At 46.7% G+C, this 17,824-nt stretch overlaps 1 protein-coding gene across 1 annotated transcript; it reads left to right on the forward strand.

Annotated features, from left to right (window-relative positions):
* Nucleotides 1–764: 764 nt before the first annotated feature.
* On the forward strand, nucleotides 765–2,468 carry LOC137519333 (piggyBac transposable element-derived protein 4-like). Its single transcript, XM_068238286.1, has one exon. The coding sequence runs from the start codon at nucleotides 765–767 to the stop codon at nucleotides 2,466–2,468; it is 1,704 nt and encodes a 567-aa protein (XP_068094387.1).
* The last annotated feature ends 15,356 nt before the right edge of the window (nucleotides 2,469–17,824 follow it).

Raw genomic sequence — 17,824 nt, forward strand, 5'->3', positions numbered from 1 at the left:
CTGGGAGGATCGGCGGTGCGTCGTGACGTCGTGGGCGGCGAGAAATCATCGGGGAGGGAGTCTGTTGGAAAAAAAAAAATGCCTGCAGCCAATCCCTGGGTCCCGTGCGCGATCAGCGCTTGTCAGCGGGACCCAGGCTTCTTCCACCCGGCCGCCGGAGTCCCCCTTACCGCTCTGATCGTTGGGGACCCGGCGGCCAAAATTAGCCCACAAAATTAGCCGATCAGTGGCAGAGTGACAGGGGCAGCGTAGGGTCACAGGGGAGGGAGGGAGGGAGGGGAGGGGAGGGAGGGCGGGAGGGAGGGAGGAAGTATAAAAAAAAATTGAAATAAACTCCTCTGATTGGGCCAAAACAGCATTGTATTGGATACAATGGGATTTTGTATCCAATGCAATGTTGCCTTTTGCTTCCTGGATTGCTGAGGTGGCTGTTGAGCTGGAGAGGAGCTGGCTGTGATCTCTGTGAGTGCTTATCTAATCTTGATTTCTGCCTACCTGTTACCGATTTTTGCCTGGACTTTGACTACTCTTTTTGCCTTCTGCCTGGATTTGATTGATTACCCGTTGCTGATTTTGCCTGGACTTTGACTACTCTTTCTGCCTTCTGATTGGATTTGATTGATTACCCGTTGCTGATTTTGCCTGGACTTTGACTACTCTTTCTGCCTTCTGCCTGGATTTGATTGATTACCCGTTGACGATTTTTGCCTGGACTTGGACTACTCTTTGCCTGCTGCCTGCACCGACCTCTGCCTGGATTTACTATGGCATCATCCTCCAGAAGGCGTCTCACCGCGGAAGCGCTGACGGAGTTGGAGGACAGCGATCTGCAGTCACTGGCGGACTCCAGTGACAGCGACGCACCTGGGGATCTGTCATCCGACCCAGATAGCGACAGCGACGCCATCACCAGCGACGTTAGTGATGTCCGGGTTTGGTGCCCCATCGACCTTTCTCAGGCTCCGCCACCGCCCCCACGTTTCCCTTTTACTGGGGAGCCTGGCCTGAAGAAGGAGTGCGAGTGCAACCCCCTGGCATACCTGCAGCTTTTCTTCTCGGAGGCGGTTATTGAGAGGATAGTGGAGGAGACTAATCGCTATGCGACCCAACAATTGGCTACTCCTCAAGGACCCTTTTCCAGAAGCAGGACCTGGGAGCCGGTAACAGCAGCGGATATTTGGCTGTTTTTGGGCCTGATCATTCTGCAGGGAGTGGTGGGGAAGCCCCTGCAGAAATGGTACTGGAGCACGAATAAGATCATTGCAACCCCCTTCTTCGGTACAGTTATGTCCGAGTACCGTTTTTCCCTTATAATGAAATTTCTCCACTTTTCTAACAATGAAACTTTTGAGGAGTCGACCCACCCTGCTCCAAAACTAAAAAAAATTTGGGAGGTCTACCAGATGGTGGTGGAAAATTTCAGGACCACGTATGTGCCACAGAGGGACATCAGCGTGGACGAGAGCCTGATGGCCTATAAGGGGAGGCTGAGCTGGCTCCAATATATTGCTTCCAAGCGGGCCCGCTTTGGGATCAAGTCATACACGCTATGCGAGTCAAGTACCGGTTACATCTGGAATACTATTTTGTATACGGGAAAAGGCACAAAATTTTGTCCCAGGTTTAGCGAGTTTGGAGTGGCGACATCGTCTGTATTGTCCCTTCTGGAGCCTTTGTTGGACAAAGGCTACTGTCTCACCACAGATAATTTCTACACCTCCCCTGAACTGTCTGAGATTCTTATAAAGCATAAGACTGACATCTATGGCACTGTTAGGCCTAACAGGAGGGAGATGCCGTCGGCCTTTGCCAAGCAGAAGCTGAAGACTGGGGACATAGCTGCTTGGCAGAAAGGGAAGATGTTAGCCCTCCGGTGGCGGGACAAAAAAGACGTCTGTCTCCTCTCTACTGTTCACGACACCTCCACTGTCCCCACCAGAACGAGAGGAGGAAAAGATATGGTAAAACCGCAGGTCGTGGTGGACTATAACCACACCATGGGTGGTGTGGACAAAGCTGACCAGGCGGTGACCTTTTATCCTGCTGTCAGGAAACAGCAGAAAAAGTATTATAAGAAGATTTTCCGGCACCTACTGGAACAAAGCATTTGGAATGCATACATTCTGCACAAGCAGGGAAGTGACAGGCCAGTGACGCACGCTGATTTCATCTGGAAACTGTGCGAATGTATCTGTCTAAGGTACCAGACTGCATCGGATGCCAGAGTTGGACGCCGTGCCTCTTATGTGGTAAATCCGGAGCGCCTCACTGGCCGCCATTTTATGGAATACATTCCACCAACTCCCAAAAAAAATGCCCCAACTAGGACATGTCATGTGTGCTGCAGCAAAAGCGACGAGAAGGGGAAAAGAATCCGGAAAGAATCACGATTCTACTGTCCAGACTGTGATGTTGCCCTGTGTGCAATTCCTTGCTTTAAAATATACCACACACGGGAGGTGTATTAGGAGTATATATGTACATACTGCATAATCTGCTGCATTATTTATACAATTTTATTTCAGATTATTGATAAATTTATTTACTTCAACAATTTTGTGTTCCTGACTTTTATTTATATGCAGAATGTCTACCACACTTTTATTCGGATGTATTTTGGTGAGTTAAGACTTAAAAATCGGAGGCCTAAAATTAACGAAAAAAAATGTACCGCTTTTGACTCCTAATTCCTGACAGAAATGCACCGCCAGGGAGGTTAATAAAGAAGAGCCATGGTACATATAATTTGGGCTTCTTAAAATAGTAAGATATTTGCAATAGATCAGCTTTATGTGAGCATGTAAGATCTTCCATGATGTATGGCTACCAAATATGCAAATCATCTGTGTATGTTCCTAAAGTCAGGGACACATCCACAAATGCTGGTGTATAGTGAGCCAATGTGTGCCTGGATTTTAGGGGTATAGAGAGATCATTTGCATATTCAGCAGTGATGCACCATGGGAGTTCTTGCTTTTTCACTTAATGCTGAATTATTGTAAATAGCTTCGGTTTTAAGAAAGCAACATTATATTCACTATAGTTTTTTTTTTTTTTTTTGTAAGAGGGTTTTTTAGTCCCCTATGCTTTCCTAGTGGCTCTGGGTCACCATAAGCTTTCATAGTACTTATCTAACCTAACCATTCATCAATCCTTAAATCCTATGGTTTACAGCTATCCATCTTGAATTCAGGATAGGCTGGATAACTGTATAACCAGGACACACGTTAGTTGGGGAACATGGAAACACAATTATTATGACTATTGGTGTGTTTAATTTAAAGATATATGTTTTATCTTTGTTGTATGCTTGCGGTTATATTTTGGAAACTGCTCTCCTTTATGCAGCTCTAAATCATAACAAAGGGACACAAAAAAGACCAGGTACCTTTACCATTTAATTTAAATGTTAGCATAAATAAATTGTAAAAAAAAATAAAAAAATCACAATTGTAGTATAAGTAATGAATAGGAAGGAGGGTCAAAGGGATGGTGTGGGTTTTGAGGTTTAAAAGAACACAATGTTTGTTTTTTGCATACTTCTGAAATTTCGTTTAAAAACTATGAAAAAAAGGTTTTAAATGAAATCTCTTGCTCACCCAATGGGTAGATTCATTATCTTCTGTGGTTTCTGTGATGTTTCTCAAATGCTACTCTGCATGTCACATATGTTGCACTGCATGAGGTAGATCACATTGCTGGATAAGCAACTTGCATAATACTATCCTGTCATGTTATGGGAACTGTTAGGTTCTTTATACACTAGCATTTACTCAGACTCATTTAGAAGGCATTACACATTCCGGACAGGTATGAAATACACATGGTCTATTAGCATAAAACCACCCACTGTGTTAAAAGCAGTAATAAACTGACTCCAAATGCCGCATAATAGAACAGGACGCATTTGGGGAATGCTATGCATGCCAACTTTGAACAGATTTTACCCACAACTAAGCACACATCTCCATAAGTGATAATGTGCATTAGTCTGTTACTGAACTGTATTTGTATTTTTCTGCTCAGCTGAATTGGCCAGAAATAGCCTTTTCAGCAGTTCATCTATCTCACTTTAGGGCTTGAACTTCAACACGGACTGCTTATGTACCATTTCACTGCTGCCCACATCCTAAGGAATGTGTACCAGGTGCTTTTTTCCTCCTGGGGACGGCACAATGCAAAGGAACTCTGGAGTATTTAGAAATTTCAGCAAAACCAAAACTTTGCGTGTGCAGTACAGGCTACTTGCACTAAACACAGGATAAACAGAAAACAAATGAGCAATATATCTCAAATAAAACAAAAATAGATAAACAATCATCTTTACCACCAAAAACACATAGCTCAGACAACTTGGACTAACTAAATAAGCCTTTTTATCTCACTTGAGCATCTGGAAATGAGAATATTTTGAAAAGGGTGATGCTTATCTGTTTCCACTCTATATGGAGCAAGCATAACACTACATAGTTACATATCTATCATTTAAACTAAATCAATTAATTCTAGCTCTGCTAGGGATTGTCCAATCAAACATTTATTTATTTTTTATTATTACTAGAAACAGCTAAATAGGATTTGAACAATTTTTCTAGGAGGATGAGGCTAAACTGACATATTCCATGGTAATTATATAATCCGTTGAGAGTAACTTTTTAAACATTACAGCTTAAATGATGAGCTGCACAATAAGAAGGATTTAACAAAGAACTGCAATCCACTGAAAGACTTATGCAAAAGTATGGTTTGGAAATGGTTTATTATTTGCTGCCAAAAGTGAGTCCAGCCTGTAGGAAATGTCTGAAATTTCCTTCATGGTGGCCTCATTGATCCTATTCATTTTTCTCTATTAGTGTAACGATCGGTGGGCGCAGAGAGTATCTGATTACCGGTGATCTGCAGTATCACCGGAAATACAGATATATACCAGATTATAAGTGAACTGCAGTCTCACCGATAATCCGATATACAAACTAACCTCTGATCACCCGAGTAGAGTGTAGTGTTTGGTGTAACTGTAACACTAAGAGGACAAGGCCTCAATGCAGTAAGGAGTACTGCACAGATTCCTTCCGCAGACCTGAGCTCTCCAAGACGGGAGGAGTCAGACTGATAGTAGGAAGGAATATCTGAAAGTGACCCTCAGGAGGAAGGATCGCTAACAGAGCGAGGAACCGCCTCTAACGGTAAGGTCGGTTCTCGAGGTCGGACAAGCCAGGTCGTACACACACGGACAGATAAAGTACAGGATCGGGAGGCAAAGGCAGAGTCAAAGTACAGGCAGGGTTCAGCAACGGGGTATCAGAAATATCGGGGTACAAAATCAGGAGGCAGAAGCAGAGTCAAGGAACGAGCCGGGGTTCGGCAACAGAGTATCAGAAATATCGAGGTGCAAGATCAGAGTTCAGGAGGATAGTCGAGGCAGGCAAAAGTCATAACATATAATCACAATCAAACTAGTACTTTAGCTATCAAATATCTAGCTAAGTGTAGGATTACAGCTCCAGCTGGTCCCGGCACACTTCAGGATCTGACTACGGATCTGGGTGCTCCCACGTATGTGATCGCACGCCAGACAAAGAGCAAGTGAACAACCAGCAGTATATATACTCTAGGACCTTTCCAGGACCTCCCTAATTGCTGGTCCAATGGGAGCAGTGGAATTTGTCAGCTGACCCAGCTGGTCAGCCGACACCCTTCTAACTGCTATTTAAACTCTGCCTCTGTGCTCGCGCGCGTGTAAGTCTGAATCTTGGTGGACTATCAGTCCCAGCCACACCAGTACTGTTTTGCAATGTATCTAATGCGGGGGTCGCCTCTGATGTGGATTCCGCCGTTACCAATGCGGATTCCGCCGCACTGCCCATGCGGCATGCGGCGTTTTTTCCGCGTTGTGACGCCATGCTGGACGCGGAAACAGCCGCCTCACCTCGAGAGACGGCGGCTTTTCCGCGTTTCCTCACAGTACCCCCCTTCCGAGGAGTGGACTCCGGACAACTCCCACCAGGCTTCTCGGGATGTACAGCATGAAATTCCTTCACTAACTCGTCCGCATGCATGCGGTTCCTAGGTACCCATTGCCTCTCCTCAATCCCGTACCCCTTCCAATGTACGAGGTACTGTACCGAGTTCTGTACAGTACGTGAATCTATGATCTTCTCCACTTCGTACTCGGGTTGGGCATCCACCAACACGGGAGGAGGAGGAGTAGGACCTACCTGGACTGCTGGTTTAAGAAGGGACACGTGGAAGGACCTCACCCCCCGCATGCTGGTGGGAAGGTCAATGGAATAAGTAACATTATTAATCTTCTTGGTCACGGAAAATGGGCCCACAAACCTGGGACCCAGTTTGGCAGATGGCTGCTTCAGGGTCAAGTGACGTGTGGACACCCAGACTAGATCCCCTGGCCGAAACTTCCATTCCACGGACCGTCTCTTATCTGCTTGACCCTTCTGACTCTGGAACGCCTTCTGTAAATTCCCCTTAACAATTCCCCAATTGTCCCTGAGTGATCTCTGCCAATTTTCCAGTGCTGGAAATGGAGACGAGACAACTGGAAAAGGGGAAAATTTGGGTGACCTCCCTGTTACAATCTGAAATGGGGAAAACCCAGACGAGGAATTCTTTAAATTATTTTGAGCGAATTCCGCGAAGGGCAAAAATTTCACCCAGTCACTCTGCGCCTCAGAAACGTAGCATCTCAGAAATTGCTCCAGGGATTGGTTAATGCGTTCTGTCTGCCCATTGGTCTGTGGGTGGTAGCCTGACGAGAAAGACAATTTCATGCCCATTTGGTGGCAAAATGCCCTCCAGAATCCAGACACAAACTGGACTCCCCTATCAGACACGATGTCTTCCGGAATGCCATGCAGCCGGAAAATGTGAATGATAAACAATTCAGCCAGTTCTTGAGCCGAGGGGAGTCCTTTCAGGGGCACAAAATGGGCCATTTTGCTAAACCGATCGACTACCACCCAAATGACCGACATGCCTTCAGACCTGGGCAATTCCCCCACAAAATCCATGGACAAGTGGGTCCATGGCTCACTCGGGGTGGGCAAAGGCTGCAACCTTCCTACAGATGCCAGCCGGGAGGGCTTACTCCGGGCGCACACCGCACACTCCCTAACATACTCCTTGCAATCTGTTGCCAAGGAAGGCCACCAAGCACACCTGGCAATCAGATCCTGCGTTCTGGCAGCTCCAGGATGACCAGCATTCTTATGGGCGTGAAAGAGTTGCAGAACCTGTAACCGGAATGGTAGTGGTATGAACAAGACCCCTTCGGGTTTCCCTTCAGGAACCTCCTGCTGAAAGGGACCCAAGATCTCTGTCCACTCTTCCCAAGACTCCGTGGCGGCTAACACCAGTTTCTGCGGAATGATGGATTCAGGAGTGTGAGGCTGTGCTGTCTCAGGTTCGAAACACCTGGAGAGGGCATCTGCCTTGATGTTTTTGCTACCTGGAGTGTATGTGATTATAAACCTGAATCTCGTAAAAAACAAGGACCACCGGGCCTGACGAGGACTAAGCCTCTTAGCCCCCTCGATGTACTCCAAGTTCTTGTGGTCGGTGTAAACAGTGATCGTGTGCTCTGCCCCCTCCAGCCAGTGGCGCCACTCCTCAAATGCCAATTTAATGGCCAGGAGCTCTCTGTTGCCTATATCGTAGTTTCTCTCTGCCGGAGAGAACCTACGGGAAAAGTACGCACAGGGGTGTAGTCTTCCCTGTAACCCTGATCGCTGAGACAGCACAGCCCCTACCCCGACCTCCGAGGCATCGACCTCAACAATGAACGGATAAGCGGTGTCGACATGTCTCAGGATTGGTGCGGAACAAAACAATTTTTTCAGACTAGAAAATGCATTCTGAGCCTCCGGAGACCAGTGGGTAGTATCTGCCCCCTTTTTTGTGAGACTGGTAAGGGGTGCAATGATCGTGGAGTACCCTTTTATAAACCTCCTATAATAATTTGCAAAACCCAGGAATCTCTGGAGGGCTTTCAGACCCACAGGTTGCGGCCATTCTAGGACAGCTGTGACTTTAGCAGGGTCCATTGACAGACCTGAGGTAGAAATCACATACCCCAGAAACGTGACGGATGTCACCTCAAAAATACACTTTTCTAACTTGGCGTAGAGTCTATTCTGTCTTAATTTGTTTAGGACAAATTTCACATGGACCCTGTGTTCAAGGAGGTTATTGGAATAAATTAATATATCATCGAGGTATACCAGTACGAATTTACCCAATACCTCCCGGAATACCTCATTGATTAGTTCCTGGAAGACGGCGGGCGCATTGCACAACCCGAAGGGCATCACTAAGTATTCGTAATGCCCGTCGGGTGTGTTAAAGGCCGTCTTCCATTCATCGCCCCTTCTAATGCGGATTAGGTTGTATGCCCCCCTCAGATCTAACTTAGAAAAGATCTTTGCAGTAGTGACCTGCGTGAATAAGTCGTCTATCAATGGTAACGGATAGCGATTCTTTACCGTGATTTTATTGAGACCTCGGTAGTCGATACAAGGTCGAAGACCCCCGTCTTTTTTCTTAACGAAAAAGAAACCGGCCCCAGCAGGTGACCGAGAGGGCCGAATAAACCCCTTGGCCAGGTTGTCACGAATGTACTCCTGCATGGCCAACTTCTCGGGACCGGACAAGTTATACAGGTGACCCCTAGGGGGCATACAACCAGCACGGAGATCAATGGGGCAATCGAACGGGCGATGAGGAGGTAATTGATCAGCAGACTTGGGACAAAAGACATCAGAAAAATCGGAATACACCTCGGGAACACCCTCCACATACACCTTGGTCTGACCCAATGTCACCTTTCCTAGACACTGTTGGTGACAACGATCAGACCATCTGGTTACCTGACCCGTGGCCCAGTCGATTTGTGGAGAGTGGGCCTGTAACCAAGGCATACCTAAGATAATAGTGGAGGTTGACATGTTCAAAACGAAAAACTGTAACTGTTCCCCATGCAATACCCCTATCGTGACCCTCACCTGCGGAGTCTGAGACAGGGGACGATCCCGTTGCAGCGGGGAATCGTCTACTGCCGTGACCTGAATGGGGGGACTTACTGGAGTGAGAGGAATACCCAACTCCCGAGCAAATTCAAGGTTCATAAAATTGGCCGCTGAGCCAGAGTCAATAAAAGCTTCAGTGTCCACAGACTTATCCTCCCACGTAATAGTACAGGGGAGAAGTAACTTCTTCTCTTTTTGGGGTGAGAATGAAGTGCCTAGGGTGTCACCCCCCACTACTCCTAGGCAGACCCGTTTCCCGACTTGTTAGGGCAGTTTCGCACCCTGTGCCCTGCTTCTGCACAATACAGGCACAGTTGTTCTGTTATTCTCCGCCTACGTTCCACCTGGGTCAATCTTGATCGACCAATTTGCATGGGTTCGGGTGGTGGTGAGGCTGGAGAGGGTGACACCGGTGGAGATGCCGTTACTGCGGGCGTACCAGAAGGTGCCACATACGAAGTCACCCTGACCCGGTGACTGCCCCTAGTCTGCCTCTGATGGCGTAGTCGACGATCGACTCTGATGGCCGATGATATGGCCTCATCGACTGTTGCGGGCTCGGGTAAGGTTAGCATCAAATCAGAGACCTCCTCCGACAACCCAGATAGAAAATAATCCATCAGAGCAAAATTGTCGAATCTGGCGGTAACAGACCACCTACGAAATTCTGCTGCGTAATCCTCGACCGACCCTCTGCCTTGCCGCAAAAGTTTGAGCTTTCGCTCTGAAGTTGCCGCAAGGTCAGGGTCGTCGTATATTACGGCCATAGCCTTAAAAAATTCCTCGACTGAGGTCAGAGCTAAACTAGTGGGGGACAGGTTGTATGCCCAGGACTGGGAATCACCAGTTAACAGTGTTTTAATGAAAATGACCCGTTGGGTCTCAGTCCCCGAGGATCGGGGTCTTAACTCGAAGTATGACAACACTCTACTCTTGAAATTCCGGAAGTCAGACTTGTGGCCGGAAAATTTATCAGGTACAGGCATACGTATGTCATCACTAGGAGGGGATCGCACTGAATCAACTGACGTCTGGAGGGTTTGCACAGAGCCTGAAAGGGCATCAATCAAAGCTTTGTGCTGGCCCAGTGCTTGATGAAGGTTATCCACCGAAGTGGCAAGCATACCCAGACGACCAGTGTTTGCGTCCATTTTGTTTTTTGGTCTGGCGTTCTGTAACGATCGGTGGGCGCAGAGAGTATCTGATTACCGGTGATCTGCAGTATCACCGGAAATACAGATATATACCAGATTATAAGTGAACTGCAGTCTCACCGATAATCCGATATACAAACTAACCTCTGATCACCCGAGTAGAGTGTAGTGTTTGGTGTAACTGTAACACTAAGAGGACAAGGCCTCAATGCAGTAAGGAGTACTGCACAGATTCCTTCCGCAGACCTGAGCTCTCCAAGACGGGAGGAGTCAGACTGATAGTAGGAAGGAATATCTGAAAGTGACCCTCAGGAGGAAGGATCGCTAACAGAGCGAGGAACCGCCTCTAACGGTAAGGTCGGTTCTCGAGGTCGGACAAGCCAGGTCGTACACACACGGACAGATAAAGTACAGGATCGGGAGGCAAAGGCAGAGTCAAAGTACAGGCAGGGTTCAGCAACGGGGTATCAGAAATATCGGGGTACAAAATCAGGAGGCAGAAGCAGAGTCAAGGAACGAGCCGGGGTTCGGCAACAGAGTATCAGAAATATCGAGGTGCAAGATCAGAGTTCAGGAGGATAGTCGAGGCAGGCAAAAGTCATAACATATAATCACAATCAAACTAGTACTTTAGCTATCAAATATCTAGCTAAGTGTAGGATTACAGCTCCAGCTGGTCCCGGCACACTTCAGGATCTGACTACGGATCTGGGTGCTCCCACGTATGTGATCGCACGCCAGACAAAGAGCAAGTGAACAACCAGCAGTATATATACTCTAGGACCTTTCCAGGACCTCCCTAATTGCTGGTCCAATGGGAGCAGTGGAATTTGTCAGCTGACCCAGCTGGTCAGCCGACACCCTTCTAACTGCTATTTAAACTCTGCCTCTGTGCTCGCGCGCGTGTAAGTCTGAATCTTGGTGGACTATCAGTCCCAGCCACACCAGTACTGTTTTGCAATGTATCTAATGCGGGGGTCGCCTCTGATGTGGATTCCGCCGTTACCAATGCGGATTCCGCCGCACTGCCCATGCGGCATGCGGCGTTTTTTCCGCGTTGTGACGCCATGCTGGACGCGGAAACAGCCGCCTCACCTCGAGAGACGGCGGCTTTTCCGCGTTTCCTCACAATTAGTGTTTTATTTCCCAATGGCTCATTTTAGAGTTTGTCTAACAAAAAAGAAAAAGCCACATAATTGGCTGTTACTTAGGATGTTCCTTTAACCGATCAAATCAAGTTATAAAATAATTCAGAGACTTCCTTAAGCAGGAAATGACATGCGCACTCAGAGCAGTGATGCAAAGGCTGAGCATATACGCAAGTTCTTTTTTCTATTAGGAAGGTAATTTCCTATAAAATGGTTGGTTGTGTCTGAAAATGATTTTCTCAGATGTAAGTTTTTTCCATATAAAACCTTTCAGTGATGCCATAATTACTGATGAGAGAACTGTTTGTTTGAAAAAACCTGCTCTGTCGCAGATTCCATCTGTTCAACTTCAATTGTACACTGCGTTTGTAAGATTATTCATTGAAGCATTGCTGAAATCACCAAGTCACAAAAATAATAATAACAAATAATAATATAATAAGGTACAATATAAACAAAATGAGATATAGCATGACACTATGCTGGACAATCTGTGTAAATTACAGGCATAGTTTACAGACATACTGCATATGGCAAGCAGAAAAAACAGTATAATAAAACTTCATAAAATGAACATTTGTGATTCTCCTATTGCATGGGAACAAAAAAAGACAACGGAAAAGCACTCACAGTGTGTACTTTGGCCACTTGCCGATAGGACAGGTCTCACCCGGTTATCTTGGGCCGCACAGGTGAGGCGGCAGACAGTAATCACATGCGTTTCCCCCCCCCCCCCCCCTATATTATTGTGCCCAAACATGGTAACATTTTTTTCATTTGTTTTTCGATTAGATAATTTTGTTCGATTATGCCCTTTGATTGAATATAAAGATTTTTCCAACATCTGATCAGATTTTCATTGAAAAAATGGGATAATCGTTCATTTTTCTTGATTGAAAATAAAGATTATTTTCAATTCGATCATTTCGGTCAAATAAACAGGGAAATCAAACCTTTTTGTATTCTACAATGTATGGGCACCATTAGACGAATGCAGGGCCGCCTTCAGAAATTTCTGTGCCCCATACTGGGAAAGCCTACCGGGCCCCTCTCACCCCAAAATGCAATCCACAGAAAAAAGATCTTTAAAGGTCTGAACACATGGATGCCCCTGTGCCCGCTTTTCATCTCTCTTCCATCTGTAACATGTTGATATTCGTAAATATATTGGCTGGCTGGCTGGTGCGTATATACTCAAATAAACAGTTAATTTTAAATGTAATAATGTGTGTTTTATGTATTCAAAATGTATGTAGATGTAGTTTTACTATTTGGCCATATTGAGATTTATTTTTTTTGATCTTTCTCGCTTCCAGAAAGACCGCGGCCTCTGGTAAGAGGCCGTCGATTTTTCTGCCGGGGACATAGATCAATGAACGGGAACCATGTTCCCATTCATTGATCTCCAGGCTACCGCCAGCGATCGCCCACTTGTAGCGCGCCTAAGGGCACATCGTCAGCATCATCAGTATCATCAGCACAGCAGCCACCTGGACATGAGGATTACGTACAGGTGACATTAATGGATAATCACTAAATGGCAGAAGTCACAGTGCATTCCTACATTTGAGGAATAAAATGCTGCTTTAAAATTTCCGGAGTAATAATGTAAGGGTTGTGCCCGCTTCACACTGACAGACCAAACCCCAATGCTAACTGGTTACGTGACCATGCAAGATTGAGCGCTAACAGGTCTGGCATGTGACACTGGTCAGTGACACAGACAAGAGATGCAGTGACTAAGCTCTGCACATGTATATAGGTTTTCTAATTTAACAAAATAAATGTTTTGCAAACGCTGTAGCAGAGGCCAGACAATGTTATGTTCAACACATTTTACCCCCAAAATTGAAAGTTTTTTTAAAAAGAAAATCAATGTTTGTTGCATCCCTGGTTAGTGTCACTGACAAGAGTGGTGACTTGGCTCTGCAGATGTATATGCAGGTTTACACATATAAATTTAATTTGATTTAAAAAATGTATTGTTATTTATAAAAAATAATATTTTTATTTAGAAAAAAAGTCAGTTATTTTGAAAAAAAATGTTATGGTTTCAGCACTGTAGCTCCACTGGCATATGGAATAGGCCCTGGGGAGCTGGAGTGTGCACTTGTACTAGAGGAGGGTCAGTGGCGTAGGTAAGGTGCTGTGGGCCCTGATGCAAGTTTTACATTGGGGCCCCCCAAGCACTCTATACATAGCAATTGATACGGGGCACCAAAACCTGCCAATGGCAACTACAGTGTCAGAGGTGCAAGAAGGGGATGGGGAACAGTTTGTTAATTATTACCACTGTTCAAAGTATCTATACAAGTGATTATTATGAGCACAGGACCAACAGAAAGCTAATTCTGCAGTTGAGAGAGGGCCTCTCGAGGCCCCTCTGGCCCAAGGGCCCCGATGCGGTCGCAACCTCTGCAACCCCTGTTGCTACGCCCCTGAGGAGGGTGCAGCAGCAGCAGCAGAGGAGGACTCAAACGAGGACGATAGAGAAGATGATGATGGAGGAGGATTAGCAGGAGAAGAGGAGGTGGCAGCACATCTGCCTGCCATTCGTGGTGGTGTCACCAACTCCAATGCAGAGCCACACAGTGGAGGCTTGCCAGCAGTCAGCAGATGGCAGGCTGGCAGCAGGCCTGCCTGCCTGCCATTCATGGCAGTGTTACCAACTCCAATACAGAGTCACGCAGTGGAGGCTTGCCAGCGGTCAGCAGGTTTACCTAATGTGTGGTATAGGCAATATATCTGCCCTGACCGTGCTTTGCAGACCAGGTATCAGTGTCAGATGGACCCTTTCCACAACACTGTGTGCCATAGATGCCTTGCCTCGGCTTTTCACATTAAAGTACAGGTTGGGGATTGCCTTTCTGGAAAAATAAGTTCTGCCGGGTATCTTCTGCTGCGGTGTCCCAATCGCTACAAATTGTTAAAGGCCTCAGCCTCCACCAGCTTGTATGGTAACAGCTGGTGGGCTAACAGTTCCGACAAGTCAGCTGTCAGACTCCAGGCAAGAGGAGGATGGTACGTCAAGGTTCTGAGAGGAAGCGGAAGAAGATGGGGTTTGTAAGCCAGTCAACTACTTCCTCAGCATTTTGAGAGTTCAGGGTGGACCCTGAACACTGGGCAACATTCGAGGACCACAGGAAATGGTATGTGGCCCCTGAACACTGGGCATCATTCTAGGACTAGGACCACAGGAAAACACAGTGGCACAACCCCTGATGATGATATGATGATATGAATGATGGCTTGTGCTGGACTGTGGTTATGCACACACAGTGAATGCACAAATGACTGTGACTTACAGCTCAACATACACTGCACTGGATGCAGAGAGCTGTGATATTGCACAATGAAAGTACAGAAAGAATGAAACTTATGATATGAATGATGTCTTGTGCTGGACTGGGCTTCTGCACCCAGAGTCACTGGAAGTCTGCACAAATCTATGCTATATAGCTCAGATGCAATGTACTGGATGCAGTGTAATGATTCTGGAAAAATAAGTTCTGCCGGGTACCTTCTGCTATGGTGTCCCAATCGCAACAAATTGTTAAAGGCCTCAGCCTCCACCAGCTTGTATGGTAACAGCTGGCAGGCTAACAGTTCTGACAAGCCAGCTGCCAGACGCCAGGCAAGGGGGGGGACTCTGAGACATTGGCTCCTTACGCTCAAAAATTTCGTTGACAGAAACCTGACTGTGGGCAGATGAGCAGGAACTGCTCAAGATGAGAGGTGGAGTGGAGGGTGGCTACGAAGGGACAAGGACAGCAGAGGGTGACATGGCTGTAGAAGCTGGACCAGGAGTAAGGTGGCTTCGACTTTGGGTTCTGATTCTACTCATGTGTTGCTCTCATTGGTGCTGGGGTTTGGAGCCCAGGTGCCTTATCAAAACAGTTGTACCTAGGTGGGTGTTGGACTTCCCACGACTTAGAGTCTTGTGGCACAGGTTGCAATGGCTTTGCTGTTGTCAGAGGCAGACACCAGTGGTGTACCTAGGGCATTTGACACCGGGTGCTGGGTATTAAAAGACACCCCCTAAAAAAAAAATGGGTGTGGCCATGCCCAGATGAGGGCGGAGCTAACTGTAATTTAAAGTGAACCTGGGATGAGAGTGATATGGAGGCTGCCATATTTATTTCCTTTTAAACAATAGGGAGCATTGCTGATCTATTTGGCTGCAGTAGTGAACTGAATTACACCAGAATCAAGCAAGCAGCTAATCTTGACAGTTCTGACAATATTGTCAGAAACCCCTGACCTGCTGCATGCTTGTTCAGGGTCTATGGTTGAAAGAATTAGAGGCAGAGGACCAGCACGGCAGCCAGGCAACTGGTATTGCTTAAAAGGAGATAAATATGGCAGCCTCAATATTATTCTCACCTCGGGTTCCCTTTAAAAGTGCAACGCAAAGACAGTGGGCCCAAGTTTTGGTGAGCCTTTCCCCAGAAAATTCACATAATTGTGCAGGTTTTCTCAAGAAAATACACATAATGTGAACAGATTTGCCCAGAAAATACATGCAATCATGTCAGCAGATTTGCCCAGAAAATACATGCAATCATGTTGGCAGATTTGACCAGAAAATACATGCAATCATGTAGCAGACCTGGCCAGAAAATACATGCAATCATGTGGAAGATTTGACCAGAAAATACATGCAATCATGTGGCAGACCTGGCCAGAAAACACTTCAATCATGTAGCAGACCTGGCCAGAAAATACATGCAATCATGTTGGCAGATTTGACCAGAAAATACATGCAATCATGTCGGCAGATTGACCAAAAAATACATGCAATCATGTCAGCAGATTTGACCAGAAAATACATGCAATCATGTCAGCAGATTTGACCAGAAAATACATGCAATCATGTCAGCAGATTTGGCCAGAAAATACATGCAATCATGTCGGCAGATTTGACTGGAAATACATACAATCATGTGGAAGATTTGACCAGAAAAAACATGCAATCATGTGGCAGACCTGGCCAGAAAACACTTCAATCATGTAGCAGACCTGACCAGAAAATACATGCAATCATGTGGAAGATTTGACCAGAAAATACATGCAATCATGTGGCCGACCTGGCCAGAAAACACTTCAATCATGTAGCAGACCTGGCCAGAACAGTCGATACACCTGCTAATATAAATAAAAAGCAGCAGCAGACCTCCTGTCCCGGCCTCCGTCTGGTGCACAGCTCCCACGATCCTCTGCAGCCACCCAGCAACTGAAACTCCTGCGCTGAGGGAGGGCAATGGGAAAATGATGCCCGAAGCCCTGCACTGCAGACTCAAAGTCTCCAGAATAGGGCTTTAGATGCCATTTTACTGTAGCCCTGCTCTGCTGGAGCTGCGGGCTGCTGCTGTCAGTGAACTGACATGTCAGTTCACGCTGGGGGATGCTTTAGGGGTGCTTGGAGAATTTTAGGGGGTGCTTCAGCACCCCCTGGCGCTGCCACTGCCCCAGTATAGCTAGTATAGTTGCCCCCAATATAGCTAGTATAGCTGCCCTCAGTGTAGGTAATATAGTTGCCCCAGTATAGCTAGTATAGTTGCCGCCAGTATAGCTAGTATAGTTGCCCCCAGTATAGCTAGTATAGTTGCCCCAGTATAGCTAGTATAGTTGCCCCAGTATAGCTGGTACAGTTGCCCCCAGTGTAGCTTGTACAGTTTCCCTCTGTATAGCTGCCCCCAGTGAAGCTAGTATAGTTGCCCCCAGTGAAGCTAGTATAGTTGCCTCCAGTGAAACTAGTTGTCCCCAATTAAGTTAGTATAGTTGCCCCCTAGTATAGCTAGTATAGTTGCCCCCAGTATAGCTAGTTTAGTTGCCCCCTGTATAGCTAGTATAGTTGCCCCCAGTATAACTAGTATACTTGCCCCCAGTATAGCTAGTATACTTGCCCCCAGTATAGCTAGTATACTTGCCCCAGTATAGCTAGTTTAGTTGCCCCAGTATAGCTAGTTTAGTTGCCCCAGTATAGCTAGTATAGTTGCCCCTAGTATAGCTAGTTTAGTAGCCCCCAGTATAGCTAGTACAGTTGCCCCAGTATAGATGCCCCAGGAGGGGGGAAGCAGTGCTAGGAGGGGCAGTGGGGGCCGCGGTGGGGAGGGGGGACATATCGCCCCCTTCCTCACTTGGAATTCCTCCTTCTGCCTCTCTCCCCCTCCATAGATTACCGGCGGCAAGTGCAGGCTCGGTGGCGGGGAGGCATGCAGAGAATTACTCACCACTTCCGCGTTCCAAGTGCTGGCAGCGTCATGTCCTCACAGATCTCTGCCTTCAATGTCGCCCACTGTGCTTCCGCTAATCAGGAAGCACAGTGGGCGGCATTGAAGGCGGAGATCTGTGACGACATGACGCTGCCAGCGCTTGGAACGCGGAAATGAGGTTAGTAATTCTCTGCATGCCTCCCCGCCACCCCTGCACTTGCCGCTGGTAATCTATGGAGGGGGAGAGAGGCAGAAGGAGGGGTCCC

This window comes from Hyperolius riggenbachi, chromosome 5, assembly GCF_040937935.1.
Source record: "Hyperolius riggenbachi isolate aHypRig1 chromosome 5, aHypRig1.pri, whole genome shotgun sequence".
NCBI lineage: Eukaryota > Metazoa > Chordata > Amphibia > Anura > Hyperoliidae > Hyperolius > Hyperolius riggenbachi.